Source organism: Chiloscyllium plagiosum, chromosome 12, assembly GCF_004010195.1.
Source record: "Chiloscyllium plagiosum isolate BGI_BamShark_2017 chromosome 12, ASM401019v2, whole genome shotgun sequence".
NCBI lineage: Eukaryota > Metazoa > Chordata > Chondrichthyes > Orectolobiformes > Hemiscylliidae > Chiloscyllium > Chiloscyllium plagiosum.
Genome location: NC_057721.1, coordinates 63,668,816 through 63,693,252, shown reverse-complemented (window position 1 = coordinate 63,693,252; position 24,437 = coordinate 63,668,816). Strand labels below are relative to the sequence as shown.

Here is a 24,437-nt window from a genome sequence, read left to right as displayed (position 1 = left end):
ACAGATGCTGCAGAGGCAGAGGAATTGAGAATAAAGGATAACATTTTTAAGGAAGTGGGGGGAGAAGGTAGAATCCAGGTAGCTGTGGGTGTTGGTGGGTCTGAAGTAGATGTCACTATTGAGTTGGCCACCAAAGATGGAGATGGAGAAGTACAGGAAGGGGAGGGAGGTGTCCGAGATGGTCCAGGTGCATTTGAGGTCAGGGTGGAAGGTGTTTGTGAAGTTGATGAATTGTTCAACTTCCTCATGGGAGCACAAGGTAGCACCGATACAGTCATCAGTCACCAAGGAAAAGGTGGGGAATGGTGCCAGTGTAACTGTGGAAGATGGACAGTTCCATGTATCTTACAAAGAGGTAGGCATAACTGGAGCCCATGTGGGTGCCCATGGTTACTCCTCAGGTTTGAAGGGAGTGAGAGGATTCGAAGGAGAAGTTGTTGAGGGCGAGGACCAGTTCCGCCAATCAAAGAAGTAGAACTGTGCGGTGCAGGGTTCTATGACTATGTGGTTGTAGGCTGTATTTTCTCATTTCCCCTCCCACTACTTCATCCCAGATCCAACCCTCCAACTTGGCATTACTCTCTTGAATTGTCCTACTTGTCCATTTTCTTTCCCACCTATCTGTTCCACCCTCCCCTCTGACTTATCACCATCGCTCTCCACTTGCATCTACCTATCACCTTCCCAGCTACCTCACCCCCAACCCACCCTCCTATTTATCTCTTATCCCCTTCATCCCACAACCCCGCCTGCTCCCCACATTCCTGATGAAGGGCTTATGCCCGAAACATCTATTGCCCTGCTCTTGGGATGTTGCCTGACCTGTTGTGCTTTTTCAGCACCACACTTTTCCACTCTGACCCTGAGCATCTGCAGCCCTCACTTTCTCCAAAGGTGTGCAGGTTAGGTGGATTCACCATGAGAAATACAGGGTTACAGGAATCAGTTGGGGGAAAAGGATAATTTTTGGAAGGTTGATCTGGACTCAATGGGTCGAATGGCCTGCTTCCACATTTTAGGGCTTGTTTAATTCTCAGACTGCTCACGGCACTCCAGATGTGGGCTTAGCAGCACTTTATGCGAATGCAGTAAGACTTCCCTACTCTCATACTGCAATCCATTTCAAACAAGGGCTAATATTCCATTAGCCTTCCTGACCACCTGTGGGGAAAAGCTGAGCTCAATTTCCAATGTGCAACCCTGGTAAGGTTTGACAATATTTAGTGTAAGTTTGCACCTGACTTGGTTGCATTAATGTGCCCAAATACTTGCCATTTTTGTCATCCTGAAGAATAGAGAAATGAATTGTTACATTGCGCATTGTACCTCATAAATGTACACCAGCTGTGGAGCTCAGAGTTCACATATCAATCTGTCCTGGATGCTACCAAAATTCTTGTACGTTGGTGAAGTTGCAGTATATTCTATCACAGGCCTGAGCTTTGTAGATGGTAACTCAGAAGGTTATCCATCAGTTATCAGAATACTCAGCCTCTTTCCTGATATTTTACACAAAAATATCACAGAATGGCTAAGGTGCACTTAGGAGGGCATTCAACCCTTTGTGCATGCATTAGCTTGTTAATTGAGCATTGTTATATAGTGTCTACCTCCTGAGTCCTCCCCCATACACTTATATGTCTCTTTTACAAATAATTATCCAAAGCCCCCTTAAATGCTTCCACATTTCCAAGTAGTTCATTCCATTTCCTCAGTACTTGCTGAGAAAATGTTTTTACTCACTTCACCCTCACTTCTCTGGCCAATGACTTTAAAATCTATGTCTTCTAGTCCTTGTCGACTTTACAAGCAAGAACAACTCTCCCTACCTACTCTGTCCAGCCAGTTCGTGGTTTAGAAAATCTCTTTCAGATCTCCTCTTAGCCTTCTTCTTTCCAAGGAGAATAGTCCCAACCTCTTCATTTACTCTCTAAGTTGAAATCCTCATCCCTGGACCCATTCTTGTAAACACTGCTGCACTCGCTCCAATGCATTCACATCCTTCTTTTGGCTGATCCAGCTGAGTTTTCCCTCAGGTGACTTCAGGGTGATGAATGGATAATTTCTTGTTGCAGATAGTCACTGTTTAACCAACACATAGGGCAAGTAGAACCAGCTAGTTGTTAGCTCAAGCCTGGACATTATCCAAGCTTCGGGGGTTGTGAATTGGCAGAGGCTGGTTCATTATCAGATGGAATGAACATTCATGTTTTCAGCAAACAGCCTCTTGCATGATTTTAAGGCGTTCCCTCAATGACCTTCACACCATTAAGTGATGGTCAGACTTAATACCTTGCCCAAGTGAACTGTAACACGCTGAGAAAGTGATCTCCAAAAACAGCCCCCGTTCCTTTATATCATTAACTATGACTCAAACTATTAGAAAATGATGCATTGACCCAAACCCACCTCCCTTCATCACAGTTCAAGGATGAGTGTTCAGTGGAAAAACTGCAACTGAGCGAGATTACCATTGAGTGGATGTTGTTTGATGATATCATTAGTAACTGCTTTCATTACCATGGTGATTAAAAAAAAAACAGTACTGGTCTGGGTGGATATGCAATGCTTTTTGTAGATACAGGCCATCTCTTCCATATTATTGGGAAGATGATTGTTCTAGGAGATCCCGACATCATGTAGAACTGTTAATATTTGGGGACAACATTTTTGCTTAACTTCACATATTAAATTGGGTGGATAGCGGGTGGCTAAAGAATCAGGTTCAGCTGAGATACAGTCTTGCCTTCTTATGGCACTCCAACACACATCCACTCAGCTAGACAAGCTACATAAATGCAATTTTGAGTAAGTATGATCCCATGAAAATGTAGGCAAAAGTGAGGACTGCAGATGCTGGAATCCAGAGTTTAGATTAGTGTGGTGCTGGAAAAGCACAGCAAGTCAGGCAGCATCTGAGGAGCAGGAAAATTGACGTTTCGGGCAAAAGCCCTTCATCAGGGCTTTTGCCCAAAACGTCAATTTGCCTGCTCCTCGGATGCCACCTGACTGCTATTCTTTTCCGGCACCATGGAAATGTAGGCTGACCTGAATGAAAACATACAGTTCAAACAGAAGAAATACAGTTTAAAATTTAAAATGTTCCAGCAGACAAAAACAAAAAAAGAACACACCAGTAATTTAAGTCTTCTCATCTTTATTAAAGTAGCCTTCTATCAGCTTTCAACACAGTGCTTTGGTTTTATGTTCCTTTAAATAAATAATTGACATGAGATCACTTCCTTTTGGATTGAAATTTTGCTTCATAGTCGGGTTGGAGCAGCCCAGGGCAGTTTTCATCAGTTTCTGGAGTGCAGTGTTTCAGGATTGTGGGCCTGATTACATCGATGTCACGTCCTAAATGGTCCAACATGGTTGGGATAATGGTTGGAGGGGCATCAAAGTCCAGCAGGAAATATCTGAAATAAACAAAATACAAATAAACTCAGAAAAATAACCTTTTATTTCTAGTGACTACAAATACGGCGATAAAAATTCTTTCCATGATATTTCTCTCTTCACCCATAATCATTTAATTTTGAACTTTTGAATCCACTTTTTTTATACCAGTTTGCTGGAAACAGGATAGGTACCAGGAGGATTGGCAAAATGGCATATTGAATTTAAATTTCACCATCTGCTGTGGCAGGATTTGAACCTGGGATCTCTGGATGAGCAGTGCAGTGATAATATCATTAGGCTATCGCCATAATGATGATGGAAGATGTCAGGGAAGGACCTTATCTCCTTCTCAGCACCATATGTTACCAGTGGTAGAACATTAGCAATGGCCTCGTGAACCAGGCAACCAATTACGATCCACCGTCCCATCTGTGAGCATTTTACGGGCATTCATAGGAGCTATCACTGCACAGAGAGACTGACAAATAGGCCATGTCTTTGTTCACGGGAGGGAAGAGGGGGGAGATGCGGGTGCGTGTGTGTGTGTGCGTGTGTGTAGGAGGGAGGACGTGATGGAGAAAGAGTAGAAAGACCCCTACTATTGCCACTCCAGAGTGAGACGAAATGCGTACTACATTACAAAACCTCAAAAGGAGCAGGGATTTCATTTCACAAGTGGAAAAAGGTAATACTAAACCTATATGCACAATTGATTAGGTAATTGTAGAAAACTATGGGTGCCTGACTTTGGGAAAGAAATGAAGATCATAAAAAGAACATAGGACAATCAAGTGCAGTGACCAGGAAAGATCGAACTCTTCTCAATAAGACAGGAGGGAGGGGATCAGATAGAGGTCCTGTGGAAGTAGAACTATAATAATAAGCATTGAAATGGAGTTAAAAATCACACAACACCAGGTTATATTCCAACAGGTTTAATCGGAAGCACACTAGCTTTTGGAGCGCCACCTGATGAAGGAGCGCCGCTCCGAAAGCTAGCGTGCTTCCAATTAAACCAGTTGGACTATAACCTGGTGTTGTGTGATTCTTAATTTTGTCCACCCCTGTCCAACACCGGCATCACCAAATCATTGAAATGGAAGTGGATTAACTGAAATAGAAAAATGTAAAACAAAAAAAGAAATCAAAGAAAGTCAAAGAGGACTAAATGAGACAGAAGACAAAGAAATAACTGGCAAAACTCCGTTTGTCTGGTAGCATCTATGGGAAGAAAGCAGAATGAATGTATTGTGTCCAGTGACTCTTCCTCAGAGTGTTAGCAGCTAGGGAAAGGTGATATTTATGCTGAAGCAGAACTCGGGTAAGGGGGAAAGATGAGCAGATGGGTGGAGATGGAGCCCAGAGAAGAGACATATGAAAGGGGTGCATAAACAAAGGTTACAGAGAGCAGGAACGGGCAGAAGAAAAGTTGAATAAGTGATAAACAGAGGTAAGAGTGAGAAAACGGGTGAGCTGTACTGAAAGCAATCGATATAGTCTGCTAATGGGTCTGAGAGTATGTGAGAATGGGTGACTGTGCTGAAAGCTCAACTGAATAGTTAGGGCATGTCAACAGGATTGCGCAAAAAATAACAAGGAAGGTTGGAATCAGGCTTTAAAGTTATTGAGCTTGATGTTGAGGCTATAGGGTCCTCAAGCAGAAAATGAGATGTAGTTGTTTGAGTTTGTGCTGAGACACACTGGGACAGGCCCAAGACAGAAATGCTGACACAAGAACATGGTGGGGTATTGAAATGGCAGGCATCAGGAAACTTGGCGTCATTTTTAAGGACGGAACATCTGTATCTTGCAAAGTGGTCACCCAGAGTGCACTTTATCTCCCCAACATAGAGGAGACTATATTGTGAACAGTGAATGCAGTAGACTGGATTGAGTACAGGAAAATCACTGCTTCACCTGGAAGGTATGTCTGGGGCCTTGGAGAGTTAGGAGGAAGGAAGTAAATGGGCAAGCAATACACCTTCTGAGATGTGCAAGAATTAAAAGTTTGATATGTCCATAGGTTGTTGATCCATGGTCATAACTCAGTTGATCTAAATCTACAGGATGCCTAGACAATGTTTCTTAAAAGGGACAACTAGATACTTCCAGCATTCTTTTTTAATGAATCTCACTATTACAGACGGGTCATACGTAACAGTACTATGGGCCTTTGCTAGCCAGTGTATCTCTGCTGTCAAGGTTGTAGCTCCAAGTCAGCATCCAGCCAGCCACTTTTGAGAACACGTTGGCCAACATGCTTTTCCAAGGATGCCCTACTATGCGTGAGTTTTATTGAAATAAAACTCAAGGTCCAGTTTGAAGCATGTCACAGGCAAGACCTGAGGGAAGCTGGTCTCAAGTGAGAGGACAACTTTGCATCAATTCCTGGCACAATTCACAGTTTAGGAGGTGACTAAATGTTTTGTAAAAGTACCCAGCAAAACAGTCATTGACAAATTAAATAAATTCCACTGAAAACTTGGAAAAGACACTTGTTAGACCTGAGCTGGAGTTGTGTGGGCACCATATTATAGGAAAGATATGAATGCATTACAGGGAGTACAGAAGTGATTTACAACAACAGTTCCTGGAATGAGAATCTTCAAGTTAAGAGGGTGCACTGGAGAAGATGGGACTGAACTCCCTCCAAGGAAGGCAGCTGAGAGGAGATCAGATTAAGGCTCTCGAAACTACGAGTGGGCTCAACTGAATAGTTAGGGCAAAGATGTTTCCATTTGCGAAAGAAACAAGAATAACACAGTCAGTAGTTAGGGTATGGACTGCACTGCCAAGAAATGTAGTGGAGGCAGGCTCAACTGAGGCATTTAAAGGGGCATTGGACTATTTTCTGGATAGTAACAGTGCACAGAAATATAGCAAAAAGGCAGGAAATTGGCAATAGATAACCAAGCCAGTGGAGGCATGATGGGCCAAATAACCTCCTTCTACACAACAATAATTCTGCGATTCTGAGAAGAAATGAAAAAAGGTCATTGGTTTACCCAAGCAGAATAACTCCTGCCAATACACTCAATGAACATCATAGCAAGATCACATATTGGGAAATAAGGCTCCTCTACGGGTTACATTACTGTTCCTGTTTTTACTGGGGACGAGGGTAGTGGAGAGATCATTGTAATTACATACATGTAATTATATAGCTGTACAGTTGCTTCCAGTTAAAGTAATTAGTTACAAGGAGACAGGCATGCTGCATAAATTAGCTTTCCACATAGCAATTAAAGATATGGTTTACAAACATGAAAATGAAAAGGATAATGGAAATCCAGGCTGAACCAGAAATTATACATTTACTGCTTAATATTTACAAAGGTGTAATCACTGTCACCTGTCACATGTTTCATGAAATGTATTTCCTGCGTTAAACTCATTTGCCTAATGAGTAATTTCGCTGGCCTTGATAACAATATTAAATGGATTTTTCCACTCTGATCCACAGTGTTGAGAAATAAACTAAAGGCTTTAAAAAAGGAGAGTTGCAAAGCCTTTGCTGATAAACTTACATGTGGTACTCTTCCACACAGCTATTTCCACAAGCTACATGTAGTAAACATTCAGAACAGAATCATATTCAGTCTTCAAAAAAATTACACCTCCCCTGACCAATCCGAACACAGACCTTCAGCCCACACACGCACAAGCAGATTTAAGTAGCTCGCAAAGCCGTAGAGACTGCTAGCTTTCAATAACCAGGATGGCAGAGATGGGGCACAATTGTCAAGAGCAACAATTAGAGACAATGGCTCGAATACAAGATGGTTTTACAATTTCAGGTGCTCCTCTGGTTTACGTGATAAAGAAAGGCTGGAACTCTTCTCACTGAAATGTAGGGGGTTAAAAGCCAATCTGACAGAAGTTTATAAAATAAGGGAAGGCATATGTAGAGTTAATGGTAGTTGTCTTTTCCCTAGCATGGGCAATTTCAAGACCAGGAGACACATTTTTAAGGTGAGAGGAGAGAGATTTAAAAAAAGACATGAGGCAATTTTTTTTTAACATAGAGGGTGGTCAACATGTGGAATGAATTTCCTGAGAAAGTGGTGGATGTAGGTACAATTACAATGTTTAAAATACATTTGGATAGATACATGAATAGGAAAGAATACGGGCCAGGAGCAGGCAGGTGGGACTAGTCTAGTTTGGGATGATGATGGACTGGTTGGACCAAAGGTCTGTTTCCATGCTGTAAGCCTCTATGACTTGAACAGCAGCAGCAATAGGTGGGCCCAATTAAAGGAAAGCGACATGGCCCGGCACAACATGATGGGCCAAATGGTCTCATCCCATGTGATAAATTTTCTGCGTAGGATGTCAGTACAAAGTGCAAGGGGAAAGCTGAATGACAGAGAGCGAGAAAGAAAGATCTTGTGAATTGGAAGGGAATATTAGGTGCTTGCCAAATGTGAACTAATTGCAGGGCCAGAGGGCTTGGGCTGGAGATAGACACCAGTGCAACAAAGATGGGTAGGTATAGGGAGACGCTTTCCAGCCTAGACCACAGGGGTGAGAATTGATGCCAATGTAAACCAGGGGGGTGAGGATCAGGAGGTGGTGTCAGTATAAACCAGAAGGGTGAGGATAAGGAGGTAGGTGTGAATGTAAATCAGAGTGGCGAGAATTGGTACCAATGTAAACCAGGGAGGTGGGGATTGGGAGATGGGTACTAGTGTAAACCAGAGGGGTGAGGATCAGGAGGTGGGTGTGAACGTAAACTAGAGGGTTGAGAATGGTGCCACTGTGAGCTAGAGAAGTGAGGAACATGAGGTGGGTGCCTGCATGAAGTAGATGTGAGGGCATGGAGAGATGGGTACCAATGTGAACTAGAGATTTGGGGCAAAGATTGCTTGCATGAACTGGGAAGGAGGAAGCTGCAGCATGATGAGAGGCTGTTGGTGGGAACATGAGAATGCACAGCATGTTATTCTAGCCTGTGAGAGAGGGCAATAGCTTTGGCCAAGAGAAGTGAGGGCAAGATGTGGAGCACATGGTCTGAAACTTCTTTCTTCCCCTATCTCTTCAAAAACTAGTACATTCCAAAAACTACTGAGGATGCAAATGAAACTTTCCCTGTGAAACTGACCAAGGTTGATGATGCTTTTGTAAACAGCAAATTATCCCCTTCTTAAAGGAATCTTGGATTGAATTAATGATTTGAAACTCCTCCGCACATTTTATCAGCAATATTGTAAACTCCATATGATTCAAAAATATGCTGTTAATAATCCATTAGGACTATGATTCACTGGGAAATTCAGGAACAAAATAACAGGAAACTGAATTTGAAGAATGCTAATCTCCTAACCAGCGAATACCAGCAATGTGGAAAATACTGAATCAGTTATTTAACTAGGGCACTTCAGGTGATTACAATATGGAAGGCACGGACACAGTTACTCTTCCAATGGATGGATTCAGAAAGGCAATCGTAATGGTTACAGAACTTTACCCAGAGGTTGTCTGGAACTTAAGATCATTTTGACTGGTTAATAGTATAAAAACAGTGCATACTGAGAAAAACATTCAGTACATGAGGCAGCAGGCACTATACAGGGGATTTCTATAAACGATAACAAATAGTTGAATTCAAATGATTTGCTTATTTTTACATTGCAACAAATTGTCAAAACCTCACTACAGTGAGCAGCAAAATGAAGCAATTTTCTCTGTTGGTCCCAACATGAAGCTGGCGTGTATGTTAAGTTAGATGCTTAGGCCTGAAATCAAGGTATTCCAAATCACTCTAGAGCAAACTATGAAATGCCTTGATTGACTAGGAGGAGTACCTGATCAAAAGCACAATATCAGAGTCAAATTTACAGTCAGCCCAGATCCCAGTGTACAAAGGTAAAAATCACACAACACCAGGTTATAGTCCAACAGGTTTAATTGGAAGCACTAGCTTTTGGAGTGCCACTCCTTCGTTAGGTGGTTGTGGATGACACAATTGTAAGGCACAGAATTTATAGCAAAAGTTTACAGTGTGATGTAACTGAAATTATACATTGAAAAATACCTTGATTGTTTGTAGAGTCTTTCATCTGTTAGAATATCAAGATAGTTTCACTTCTTTCATTTGTAAATCACAAAACCTTTTTTTAAAAAAAAGTTACATTCTCAGGTTAACTGTAACAATTGGTGTCAGTCAGATAATATGTTGAAGGTGTTAGCCCCCTGTGTTCCCCCCCCCCCCACCAACCCCGGCATCTCCAAATCATGACTACTATCGACACCACTAACCACCGGCTTAAAGTGGATGATTTTTAATTTTGTATACCCCAGTCCAACACTGGCACCTCCAAATCATGACTATTATCAGATCCCAGTGGAAAGACAATGTTGACAAAAGTCACATGCTGTGATCCAAATTTGACCCATGACATTGATGGTATAAAACTATCAAATACAGCAAAGCACTACATTTGGAGTGACTTCTCAACATGGAGGCAGGCCAGTGACTCAAGGATGTTGCAATATCCTGTTTCTCAGTTTGCTATCTTAGTGCCAAGTTCAAGATTAACCATGCAGCCAACTTGACCACTGTGTCAAACCAAATTAATGTTGGTTATGCAGTTTGCTACAGGAACATGAGCAGGAGCAGAAGCAGCCTTATAGTTCAACATGTGATGTAAGTCTTTTCTATATCAGCAATACCATCTGAGTTATCACAATTTCCTGGACATACCATGTCCTTCCAGGTTGGTGCTAACAAAAAAAAGTACAGAAAGACAAATTTCATAAATGTCAGAAAATGGACAGAGAGCTAACATTCGTGGAGCAACAAAGTACAAATAAATTTTACTGTTCTCTCAAACTAAAGTGGAGAGGGGAAAATAAAGATAAATTCCCAAGGAAGCACAGCTCTTCTACAGTGTAAAAGGAGCAGTACACAGCTGACAGCGAGAAAGCTGCTTAGGATTCATTTGTATCCATTGTTAAATTACCTATACAAAGGCAGAGTCTGAGAATTAAGGCCAGATTATTCAGGAGAGAAGTTAGGTGGAACTTCTACACACAAAGGGTGATAGATTTTTGCAACTCTTTTCTGATAACAGCAGTGGATACTGGATTGATTGTTAATTTTAAATCTGAGATTGATAATATTTTGTTAAGGGATATCGGCCAAAGGCTGGCATATGAAATTAGGCCACAGACCAGCATCGATCTTATTGAATGATGGAACAGACTTGAGGGGCTGAATGGTCTGCTCCTGTTGCTATGTTTCACGTTGTGACAAACACTTTTTTTCTAAAACAAATTGACATTTGATTGAATGCAGTTGAAACTTTATTGCTGGAACAGCACAGCAGGTCAGGCAGCATCCAGGGAACAGGAGATTCGACGTTTCGGGCACAGGCCCTTCTTCAGGAATGAGAAGAACAGAAACAGAATCCCCAAGTGGAAAATGAAGTGTTGTTCTTTGAACTTGCGTTAAGGAACACTGCAACAGATCTGGGACAGAAATGTTGGTGTAGGAACACAGTGGTGTGTTGAAGTGGAGGCAGTGGGAAACTCTGGGTCATGTTTTACAGACAGAGTGTAGGTGTTCAGCAAAGCGGTCATCAAATCTGTGTTTCATCTCCCCCGATATACAGGAGACCACATTCTGAGCAGTGAATGAAATAAATGAGTTGAGAGAAGTGCAGGTAAGCTGCTGCTTCACCTGGAAGGTGTGCCTGAGGCCTTGGATACTGAGGTTGGAGGAAGTAAATCGGCAAGTAAGTCACCTTGTGCAAGACCAACCCCTTCCCACAAACGTCACTTCAATATATTACCACCTTTCCTGAGCTGTTAACAGTTCTGATGAAGAATCGCCAGACTCGAAATATTATCTTGCTTTCAAAGAACACAGAACATTACAGCACAGTCCAGGCTCTCTGACCCTCAATGTTGTGCTGACCTGTGAAACCAGCCTGAAGCTGAACTAACCTGCATTGTTGCATTATCATCCATATGTTTATCCAATGGCCATTTAAAAAGACATTAAAGTCTTCTTCTTGACCTCTCCGCCTCCATCCTACTCCGACCTATCACCCTCACCTTGACCTCTTTCCACCTATCACATTTCCAACGCCCCTCCTCCAAGTCCCTCCTCCCTACCTTTTATCTTCTCCTGCTGAACACTCTCTGCTCATTCCTGAAGAAGGGCCTGTGCCCGAAACGTCGAATCTCCTGTTCCCTGGATGCTGCCTGACCTGCTGTGCTGTTCCAGGAATAAAATTTCAACTTTGATCTCCAGCATCTGCAGACCTCACTTTCTCCATTTGATTGAATGCAAACAAGTAGATCTTACCAATAGACAGTAATAGACGCTGAAGCAGGAAACAATTAGTCTTAACTGTTCTAAAGGCTTGGTATTAACATAATCCCTTTTCTTCCTCTACCACCTTTTGGGTTAACTCCTTCATGCTTGAAGGTATCTGAATCATTAAGCAAAATCTTTAAAGCAGAGGTAGATAGATTTTTCACCAACAGTGGAATCAAAATGAATAGGGTTTGAGAAGGAAAGTGGAGTTGAGGTTACAGCAAGGACAGCAGCATTCCAATCAAATAACAGAGTAGGATCAATGGGCCTAATGTCCTACTCATACTGTTAATTTGTACATTTGTAATGTCAGAAAGTGAGGAATGACTGAGACACAGAGAGAGAGAGAGAGAGAGAAATCAGATAGATTGGGGGAATTCGATTTAAAAGAATACAGGGAGGGATCAGATTCATGCATTCTACATTGGCTTCTGAGACTTGAGCAAGCACAAGAATGAAGCACAATATGGGAAGGCTGCACTGTGGCTCTCCACCTCCTCCATCAAGGTTTCTTGCCTGGAAGCACAAGTATAATCTCCAGCAAAAAGTTGATTGGTATACAGTCATAGAGTCATACAGCACAGAAACAGACCCTTCAGTCCAATCAGTCTGTGCCAACCATAATCCCCTATGAATTAGTGACCAGTTATCAATGACAGAGATCATCTTATCTGCCAACAACGGTTTGATTGGTTGTCAGGTAACTAAATAACGTAAATCAAGTAACAAGTTAAAGAGTAAGAGAGTGGTATTTAATTCTTCCGTAACTCAGGAGCGGTCTTCCTGTTCGCTGCAGTCAAAACTCGTTGCAAACCTGAAGAAAACTGACTTATCTTTCTAGCAACAATTGTTGTGTGCATGTGACTTTTAACAGATTAATCAGAGACTTTTATAAAGCAACCAAACACCTTGCATCTTTCACTAGCCAGTGGATGAAAACAGAGAAAGACAGCTGAAGCAATGTGCTGCTCAGAAGAGTCATAAAGGTCATCTGAGCAATGGTATCTGGCAATAGTGACTACCGAACTCTTTCCAGTCTTTCCCATCTGTCTACTTGTTTGCTGTGTGTGTGGAAGAGGGAGCTTATGAGGGAATTAGTGTTTCTATTAATTGTAGTATATGCCAGTGGTCTATAACTGTTTACATGAAGGTAAAGTCTAGTTACTTGTAATAAATAGTGATTCGTGTCCAACACAGATACCTGGTCTGTGCTTTCCATCCCTTTAAGGTAATAAGTCAGGTATGTTGTGGACCTTTCCATACTTTATGAAATCTTTAACTTTTGTGATGATTCAGGAACAGTGGGGCTTGATTTCCAATGCACTACCTAAATAATTTGGAACATTAACATTGAGGTTCTGTCACCATGAATTAAAATATGAACACCTGCACAATGAAGACTTTGTAGTTTTTCTCCCAGCCGGTTCCATTTCCCACAAGCTCTTCAAGTAGAATGCAGGAAGGGGACCAGAAGATGGTCACATTCTCCTAGGAATTACAATTGCATGGCTAATGTGTACCTGCCATCAACACAGATATCTCTCATAGTGGGGTCTCCATGTGAGTTAGAGTGGTTGTTATCACATGATGTGATGTACATCACAAGTGATCAGAGGCAAAGGTTTCCTGTTAGTTAGTCGATTCTCTATCTATGCAATATATGACCTCCATTCCTGAGCTTTTACCATGTACAATAACCATTTATGCAGCATCTTAATAAACATCTTTCAGAAATCCAAATACACGACATCTACAGGCACCCTTTTATCATCCTCCTTGATAGGGCCTCAAACATCTTTTAAATTTCAGAAGCATCATCTCCCTTTCAGTTAACCACATGGTTGAATATATTAAGATTTTCTAAATGTCCTGCATCTAATGATTAACAATGATTTCAGCATTCTCCCAATGGCAAAGCTTCTTGCTTTCGGTCTCCCTCTTTCTTGAAGTGTTAATATTTCTAATAAATTCTGACACAAGAAACTCCATTTCACATTATAATTCCACCCTAACCATCTATATATATTGTAATAAAACATGGGAATCCTACAATCTGAATTATTATGAGCACTTTCTGCTTTAGTATCCATTGGTACTACCAGCTGTATTCCCTCTGGCACACTTGTAAATCATGACACTGTAATCCGTTGAAACCTTTTAAATCACGCTCCATTTGAACAATGCCAACTGACTAATCTAAGATAATGTCTTTCCAGTTTCATCACAGGAAACCTTTCAAAACATTCAACCCAAAATATCATGTGTCTTTTGCATTCAAAACAGTAAGTTATATACATAATAAACCCGCACATCACTTTTCAAGATATGCTTAGATGTCAGCTAAGAAAATTTGGAATTTTACAGTTAAAATTAACACTAAGGGCCATAGCATTTCAAAACTAAACTGGATGCTCATTAAATCAAAGATATGTTTTCTTAAATAAAATTTCTCAGCAGGGAGAATGTCTGTTACATACTTGCAGTTTGGAGCTTCATCTTCTGTAAGATAGTGAACAATCAATTTGTGAGTAAGATTCTGGAAAAATATCCTAAAGTAATTAAAAATAGTGATCCTCACAAAATGCTATATGATTCCGAAGTTTTAGAATCACATAAATGAACCATAAGACATAGACAATTTAAATGTCAGTTTAAATAAATCTTCTCTACTGCCTTTAACCCTATATGCCCTTATGAATAGGAACTGTAGGCCAAGTTATTTTCCACAAGATCAGTAAATTAATCTCCTGGTGCGAACTGGTACAATCTTACTGAAGTCAGATGCCAGACCTGTTAGAATGACGTATGCAGTAGTAAAAGCTGCTGATATCTGTGACTAACTGCTCGGTAAACAGTCAAATTGTAACCGGAACAGGATCCAGCTGCAGCCTGCCCACAAACACAATTCCCATTTGACTTCTTTCAAGCATTGTTATACAATCAATTTGAGAATGTGTGAATATTCAAAACTTCACTTATCAATTCAATCAACGAATCTATATCCTTTTAAGTATAGCTTTTTTTCAAAACTCTGATCTGTTTGCAGTTACTGTTCCAACAAACAACAATGCCTCTTTAAGTATAGAAGTCTTTCAGAAGTCTGCAGCATACAACTGATATTGTTCCACATTTAGACAGTTGGCAGCATTCATGAAACCATAGTCCAAAGATTGCGCAACTAATTCACAGAGAAAGTTCAAGTCAAAATTTCAATCAACTTCAGACACAAACAAATAACTCAGGAACACCGCATATCAGAATCACGATTTTAAAAACAAACAGGAGTAAAACTGCTTGCAATATTTAAAATCTATAATTAGATCTCAGTTTTGTTTACCTGTAGTCAACTACAATGCCAATACACCAGTCACATAACAGCAATCACAACTCCCAGGAATGTTCAGTCCAGTTGAAATCCATATTTAAGTTATAAAACAAAGCAGCAATCTGGGGTTGGAGATAATTCAGCCTCTCATGGCAAGAAACATGATGGCCAGGCGTACTAATCATAGGCGAGGTCTTATGTCAGTCCCATAATCCGAGAAGGAAGGGAATGCGGTCTCACAGGGCTTCTGATTTCCAGCACCAGGATGTCAATTACGTTCATGAATGAACCAGTTGATGCCACTATGTCTGACCTCACTGCAACTTGGTGGTGGCTTGGGATTAAATGCAGGTACCATAACTTTCCTATGGCCCCAGAAGATTTTCTGGGGGTGGCTGCTCCTCCCAAAAGACACTGCATTGGGCAGGGGAAGGTCAATGAAAGACACTCCACCAGCTTTGTCACTGACCCACAATGATCCACCCTTGCCAGCAAACCCCACCTCGCCTTCAATCATTGTGGACTGGAATCCCTCAGCAAGCCTAAGTTTCTGCCAGGCACACTATTACCAGAAGTCACTGCTTCCACTAATCGCATGACAAGCTACCAGCTTTTCTTTAGCTGACTACTCTCAGCTAAAGTAGGGAAGATGACCTCTGTCAGGTAGTTCAATCCTGGAGAAGACCCAATGGTGGTTACTAAAGTTTCCGTAGAGCATTTGATTCAGTTGGGCCTTCACCAAGGAGCTGACAGTTCTCCACTAGTTTTCCAATCGGTGGGCAAGTCCCTCATTGGGAAAGGACGACATTAGATGTAAAAAAATGTCTTTGTAATAAAAACAATGGGAATTAGATTCTAACAGAATATAAGACCATCCTACTCCAGGCAAGTTTTCATCATCAAATACACGGTTTGATAAAGTGAAAGATGTCCAGTTCTAACAATTGGATTGCTAAAACAAAACATGAACAGTAGGAAATTGTTTTTGCGGAATTATTCAAGCTGTGTGGAGGAGATAACTATCATTAGAAATGCAGTCATAAAGCGACATAAACTAATTCAAATGCAAAATACAAAAAACCTGCAGATGCTGTGAATCAGAAACAAAAACAGAAGTTGCTGGAAAAGCTCAACAGGTCTGGCAGTAGCTGTGAAGATGTTTCAGGTCCAGTGACCCTTCCTCAGAAATCAATTGTCCAGACCCTACCTGCCCAAACCAGTTCTTTGCTGAAGACAGCAGCACTGTTTATACAATAACATTCATCTAATCGACTAAACAAAGGAGAAGACAAGTGAGTAGTAAAATTTGAGAAATGAGAGGGTTAGCACTGCAGTTACTCAAACATCAAAGAATAGACAGTAACACTGGACTGTGGTTATCATGTTATCAAAAATGAAAAAATATACATCTGTAGTTTTTTAGAACTATGATGGGAATAATGGAGAATTTATAAAATGCAGAATTTATTTCTCTATTACTTCTCAACAATCTGCCTTAGCCCAAAAACTCCCTCTGATTGCCTCACCACACAGCTATTGATCAATACGATTATCAGCTCAAGACCAAATGATAAATTTGTGGATCCATATCCAACTCCTATAGGTCGAGAGTGCCCAAAACATAGTGCATATTGTGCTTTACAACTGGCACAATGGATTGGTTTGGATTGAAATCTGGGCTGCAGACTTGACAGACTGGTGCTACGAACCATGAGGATAAACCTTCCACACAAGGAGCTGTGGTGGCACTCAGCTACAAAATGCCCACTCCAGCGCAGGTTTAAAATAGGACTGTTCAAACAGGAAGTTGCTGCCTCTTACTCTGGGGATCCTCGTAAAGTTCTACTTGCAGCAGTTATTTTAAAACAGAGGTGAGAGATCAACTGACTGCAGATTAAGGATCACTGATTGGAAAACTGAGCAATAAACAGGAAATGAGAGGGGCCGTGTACAGGATCGTCTCGGGCTGTCAAGAAACATTATGCAAGGGGACAGAGTTGTAGGTTTGAGACTTTAGCTGTTTGCTCATGGATAATGAATAACTTGGCAAAGGTGCATGTACACTTGTGTAAAAGACAAACAAGACGAAACTTCCCAAAATTCTACTTTAAAAAAGGACTCTCCTTTTAAGAGACAAGTCAACATTGCAAAGCTTCCACTTTTACAAGGCCCTGCCTTTTCATGTTGATTACTGTTTAGAAATATAATTTTTCTCTTCTTATTTCAACTAATGCATTCTCACATGTTCCTCTGCTCCTCCTGTGCTGAGATACTTGTGACCAACATTGTCCTCAACTCCAGTTCCACTCCAGCTGCAGTAAAATTAAATGTATGCAACTTGCCAGACTGTTTCAGAAATAAGAACCGAGGCTGAAGTCAGTGCGGAAAGCTGTCATTTAAATATCAGAACTCTACCAGAATGGGTGTGTGTATTTTTGTGTTTGTGTACATGTGGAGTGTAGAGGACCTTAACTAATTAATAAATTCTTTCCACATCAGCATTTGCTGTCAATTGCTGACAGTACAATTTATCACTCTTTTGAAAACATTTAGGAAGACTTATATTGTTGAAACTATTCTTCCAGTTTGAGATATTAAACCTTCTCCTTCAATGGATGTAAAAGATTGCATGACATTTTTTCCCCAAGAAAACAAAGTTCACTGCCTCAACCAGCCCCAGTAAAAATGCATGCACTGGTTACTTATGGCATAGCTGGACTTTGTTTTGTTCAATCCTGTTAACTTGACTACCTATGTAACAGTGAGTGTAATGCACAGTTAAATTATTGGCTACAAAGCAATTTATGATGTCTCAAGGGTGTAAAAGTCACAAAATAAATGTCAGTTAAAGCAAAAGAAGAGGACTGCAGCATGTTAACGTGGCAATTAACAAGCTCATGACCAAAGTGACATTTACAGAACCGTGGTGCACTAACCAAAATGGTTCTAGATTTGAATAACAGCAATGCCTGTTAAAAATTAAGAATGTCAGCCAGAAACACCTTCTCAACAAAAGGGCAACGAGAGTTGTGGACTCAGTTATCCATAAAAGCCATTGAAGTGCCCAGTCTAAAAGGTCTCAAGACTTAATGCTGAAAAGGGAAGAGATTTCAAGAAATAGTGCAAGGCAGAAAAATTACAGTAGATCTATCACTCATGATAAGACTTGGGTTAATAGCCTTTGCCTGTTTCTAAATATTTTCATGCAAAAATTCTTCTTGGTATTGAAAGTTAAGTGGAAACCGGAAACATGGATACGAAGATTGGTGGAGTTGTGGATAGTGAGGAGGGCTGTTGTCGGCTGCAAAGGGGCTTAGATATGATGCAGAGCTCGGCTGAGGAGTGGCAGATGGAGTTCAACCCTAGCAAGTGTGAGGTTGTCCATTTTGGAAGGACAAATAAGAATGCGGAATACAGGGTTAACGGTAGGGTTCTTAGTAAGGTGGAGGAGCAGAGGGATCTTGGAGTCGATGTTCATAGCTCTTTGAAAGTTGTCACTCAGGTGGATAGAGCTTGTAAGAAGGCCTATGCGTTCACTAGCAGAGGGATTGAATTCAAGAGTCGTGAGGTGATGTTGCAGCTGTATAGGACCTTGGTAAGGCCACATTTGGAGTACTGTGTGCAGTTCTGGTCGCCTCATTTTAGATTTAGATTAGATTAGATTAGATTACAGTGTGGAAACAGGCCCTTCGGCCCAACAAGTCCACACCGACCCTCTGAAGAGCAACCCACCCAGACCCATTCCCCAACATTTACCCCTTACCTAACACTACGGGCAATTTTGCATGGCCAATTCACCTGACCTGCACATCTTTGGACTGTGGGAGGAAACCGGAGCACCCGGAGGAAACCCACGCAGACACGAGAGGGTGCAGGGAAGATTTACCAGGATGTTGCCTGGAATGGAGAATAGGTCGTACGAGGATAGGTTGAGAGTGCTAGGCCTTTTCTCATTGGAACGGCGAAGGATGAGGGGTGATTTGATAGAGGTTTATAAGATGATCAGGGGAATAGATAGAGTGGACAGTCAGAGACTTTTTCCCCGGGTCCAACAGAGTATTACAAGGGGACATAAATTTAAGGTGAAGGGTGCAAGGGATAGGGGGGATGTCAGGGGTAGGTTCTTTACCCAGAGAGTATTGGGCATGGAATGCGCTGCCTGTGGGAGTGGCAGAGTCAGAATCATTGGTGACCTTTAAGCGGCAATTGGATAGGTACATGGATAGGTGCTTAAGCTAGGACAAGTGTTCGGCACAACATCGTGGGCCGAAGGGCCTGTTCTGTGCTGTATTGTTCTATGTTCTATGTGCTACTGAAACTGGGGTTGTACTCAAGCATTACATCACATGATCATACAAGAAAGAGTAGACTGATGTTGATCACTTTTATGCGAGGAAATACAGACTGTAGAGATGACTTCTCCTTCACAGTGACATTTCTGTAATAAATGCCTTTACAACTGCAAAACTATTAGTGCAAAATGTCTCTCAAGCATAGTTGAAGCAATTTGTTTCAAAGTACTTTTTTCAATCAGATAAATCCAGTTCAGTGAAATGTTGAGTGTAGGATTTAGGACAGAGGATGGGGTTCAACCAAATGGAACTTTCTTTTAAAATACAATGGGTGAAATTGCATATGAATCTGAGCAACATGAGCCATAATGAGTTGTGTGAAAGAATTGCGGCATATCTTGACACGGGAGCAACTTGCACTAATTTTTATGCTTTTCTTAAGTGATATATGCCTCAACATCTGCTCCCTCAACCTCTCAATGTTCCCCATATGTTCCCTCAAAATGTTTATGGCACCCCCATGCCACCTCCACACCTCATCATTGATCCTAGAACACAGAATTACTCCAGTGTAAATTAAAATTACAATCCTTTAAGTGTCTATAGGTTTACAAACAAACAAGAAACCACATCTAATGCATATTCTGTTAGTACAGGCTCTCAAAGTTTCAAATAGTTTCTTGGATCAATACATGACCTGCTGAACAGAACTTAATTTTCATTTTGAAATTCTCCCAAGCCTTCAAAATGGCTACCGTTGTCATATCAAAACCTTAGAGCTACATTTCCTGAAACTGAGAACAGAGTCCTGGCTCATTTTCATTTCATTATCAATCAATCAATGGAGGGAAGCAAGTCCAGAGATTTTGTTTTAAATTTTCAAATGCAAGGATTTCTTTTTGAACAGTCAGCACTGCCAGTCAATCTAAATCCCAACAGAAAGTACTATAGCAAGGTTCATTAGCCTTTTTTAAAAAAAAATTCTTTAATGCATCATACCATTTCTGACAATTGGAAAAGTATTGTAACACTGGATAACAATACCACAACGTTGGTCAATGTAAGGTTGAATTTACCTTTGCAGGACAGATCCCCATGATAAATCATCTCTCTAAAATACATCTATATCATAGCATACCATGTAATGGTGATGTTTGAAGAGGTCAAAAAACTTTTACACACCTATAAGAATGTTTCTGAATCCTCAGCAGGTTCCATGCAGTTGCCACAAAGTCAATATGGTTTTTTTTTAAAAGGGTTTTAAAATCCCATACAAGCACATCAAAATAGTGTCTGGGAGCAAACACAATTTTCCTGGAGCCCTAATATTGGGGACTCCGCCAATGGACGGGAACCATATGCATTTTGCACCAAAGGCCTGCCCATCTACCCAAAGGCAACATGAAATGAAGTGGGGTCACAATGGTACAGTAACATTGCTTTTCCAATGAAAACAAAACTATGTTTAGCATTTTGCCACTGAATCTGTACCTCCATTGGGGGATGAAAAACTGCTTTTTTTCTCTGTTTCCCTCTGCACAGACCTAATAATTCTTTCCAAAATTCTTTGTTTGATATGGAATTTGATAGACTTGGCTAAATCTCTCAATATCTAGCCAAACTCAAACTTATAAGGATAACATTTTTCATAAAATTTTGCATAACTTGAGTAACTGTTCTACAATTTTAAAAAATATGTGAAAACAAGAAGTGTACATGTAGTAGTATGGGTGCCTGATCATAACATGAGTCCCTGTAGTTGGAGGAAAGCAAGGTAAATCATGCCTCTCATATAAATGTTAAAAAAAATAGAAAATCTAATTATTCTGATTGGAAGTGAGGCGAAAATCTGTCTTCACGTACAGTACTGTAAAATAAGGAGAAAGAGAGGACTGCAGATGCTGGAGACCAGAGTCAAAATGTGTGGTGTTAGAAAAGCACAGCCGGTCAGGCAGCATCTGAGGAGCAGGAGAGTCGACGTTTTGATCATAAACAGAGATAAGTTCGGAAGGGCAGGAGCAGGCAGTCATGACATTGGACATCTATTCCAAACCCACCGACTCCCACAGCCACCTGGACTACACCTCCTCACAGCCCCATCTCCTGTAAAAATGTGATCCCTTACTCCCAATTCCTCTGCTTCTACCCCCAGGAAGACCAATTCCAATCCAGGACATCCCAGATGGCCTCCTACTTAAAGGACTTCAATTTTCCCTCCCACTTGTTCAACAATGACATCCAGTGCATCTCCTCCACTTCATGTGCGTCCGCCCTTGAACCTTACCCCTCCAACTGCAACAAGGACAGAATCCCCCTGGTCCTCACCTTCCATCCCACCAACCTCCAGATACAATACATCATCGTCTGCCATTTCCACCACCAGAGATATATTTATCTCCCAACCACTATCAGCAGTCCCATTTGTGACTCCCTCATTAAGTCCATGCACCCCCCCCCGCCAAACCACCCTCCACTCTCAGCACCTTCTCCTGCCACTGCAAGAGGTGTAAAACTTGCGCCCACTCCGCCCCCCTCACCTGCATCCAAAGTCCCAAAGGATCCTTTCACATCCGGCAGAGACTTTCTTGCAACTCCAAACACCTCATCTACTGTGTCCGTTGCTCTCAACGTGGTCTCCTCTACATTTTGGAGACAGAAACATTTCAGAGAACATCCCTGGGACACACACTAGACAATCCCACCACCCTGTGGCCGATCACTTCAACGCTCCCTTCCACCCCACCAAGGACATACAAGGCCTGGGCCTTCTCCACTGCCAAATCTGAGCCACCCGACGACTGGAAGAACACCTCAACTTCCGCCTCGTGAACCTCCAACCACACGGAATCAATGCCAATTTCACAACTTTTCTCCCCTCCCCTCTCCCTGCCTTATCCCAGATCCAACCTCCAACTCAGTACCACCCTCTTGAACTGTCTTACCTGTCAATATTCCTTCCCACCTATCCACTCCACCCTCCTCTCAGACCTGTCACCATCATCCCCACCTTCATCCACCTATCGCATTCCTAGCTACCTTCCGCCCAGCCCCACTCCCCCATCCCATTTATCACTCAGCCCCCACCCCTACTCCCCCCAGGGCCCACCACATTCCTGATGAAGAACTTATGCTTGAATTGTAGACTCTCCTGTGCCTCAGATGCTGCCTCACCGGCTGTGCTTTTCCAGCGCCACACTTTTTGACTGTAAAATAAGGTTCTGATCTTACTCATAGCAGTTACTGTAAATGTTTAAAATATAACAGTCTCTACAGGCTGCTTGGACATAAAATCTATCCCAAGACAGAGGCAGTATTGCTGGAAACACTACACTGCTGGCATTTCTCTCATTCAACAAGCCAAAGTCTTTAACTATGAACCAGGGGAGGAAAACCAAAACCAGCTAAGGTTCTTGATTGATACTCAGTGGCTTATATCAGAAGTGCATAGTTTTGGTTGCCAGAACAATATTGGACTCAATTATGAATAGCTTGACAACATCCAAATTGGCTCAATACAACAATTGACTACTTTGGCAAAATACCAAATGGCACTGCAGACCTTAAAATTTAGGAAAAGCAGAGGTGAAACCAAGAGAAAGAAATTGTAGACTGTCATAACTGCAAAAATACTGTTGTGCTATTTGAACTCATGTTACATACCAAGGGAATGGTGGTATCGGAGAGAGAAGGTATGGGGCCAGTTTGCCAAGTATTCCTGGTTCCAATCCAGTTACTTTATCTAGAGGCAAATTGACTGCAATATTGGGAACCATGCAGCAGGAAGACAATTATCAGGCATTTTCATCAGTTATTTCAATTACTCCAGGGGTGAATAAGCTAAAGGCAATCTGACCTTTACATGGAAGAGTGGTGAGACATAGAGCCTCTTGAGACACAGGCTTTCTGTTACAGTAGTCTCTCATGCTGTCCTGGAAAGTTTAGGTTAAAGACAAATCTTGCATACCATCAGCCTTCTCTCGCTTTCTTTGTGTTCCTTCCTCCTGTGTCCCAGGCTCTTTGACAGAACTCTCACTACTACCAGAGTGATAGCTGCCAACCATCATCAAATCACAGACACTGATTAGCCAGCCCAACTATTCGGGCTGCTTTTTACTCAGAGAGTGTAAGGGCGTGGAATGCCCTACCTGCCAATGTAGTTAACTCAGCCACATTAGGGAAATTTAAACAACCCTTGGATAAGCACATGGATGATGATGGGATAGTGCAGGGGGATGAGCTGAGAATAGTTCACAGGTCGGCGCAACATTGAGGGCCGAAGGGCCTGTTCTATGCTGTATTGTTCTATGTTCTATGCTAAGTTTCTCATTGAACGGAAATCTTGGAACTGGGTTCTCTCCAGGATCCCAACCATAGTCCCACTGCTACAGGGTTAGGACCCAAATACTACTCTGCCTTAGATTCTCACACCAGCATCACAGATGTATAATTACCACTCTTCCATGATGACCATGGTAGAATACCATGTCCAGCATCAACACAGAAACTACAGTGATTCAGGAAGACAACGCATCTTATTTGCAGGTAAGCTATGGATGGTTAATAAATGGACCCAGGGCTGTATTATTCACAGCCCATAAAGAAATGCTTCAAATCTAATTTAGAAGAATCAACTTGCCTGTACACAATCCTGTTCATTTCTACTATTCAATGTAACATTACTCACAATCACAAGGATGCTGAGCTGAATCATCCTAACTTCTACCCTCAACAAATTCTTAATTAAATACCCCTACATGATTTCATATCCACAGCAATCAATATATATTTGTAAGTGATGAATTTAGAGAGCTATGGAATTATGACCAAAGAGTGGGTCTAGCTAGGTAGCTCTATTGGAAGCTGGTACAAACATGATGGGTTGAATTACCTCCTTCTTGACTGTAAAATTCTACAATTCTACAAAAATTCCCTTATGCTGAGAGAAAGGCAGCATGCTCTTGAAGAGTTTCTGCTTTCAATCCCAGGTTCAATCTATATCCAAAGGATCAATTTCACCAGAGTGCACAATCCCTTGGGGTATATAGCTTTGTAAGGGTCTTGTTTCAGGCACACCCATCAGTGAAGAACACCC

At 41.5% G+C, this 24,437-nt stretch overlaps 1 protein-coding gene across 1 annotated transcript in view; it reads right to left on the bottom strand.

The window, feature by feature from the left end:
- Positions 1–3,137: 3,137 nt before the first annotated feature.
- Positions 3,138–24,437, bottom strand: part of LOC122555352 (sodium/myo-inositol cotransporter-like) — a 91,894-nt gene continuing 70,594 nt past the window's right edge. The window contains exon 4 of the mRNA XM_043701283.1: positions 3,138–3,419. Coding sequence (XP_043557218.1) covers positions 3,236–3,419 — 184 coding nt within the window. The 3' untranslated portion in view covers positions 3,138–3,235. The remainder of the gene's footprint in view (positions 3,420–24,437) is intronic.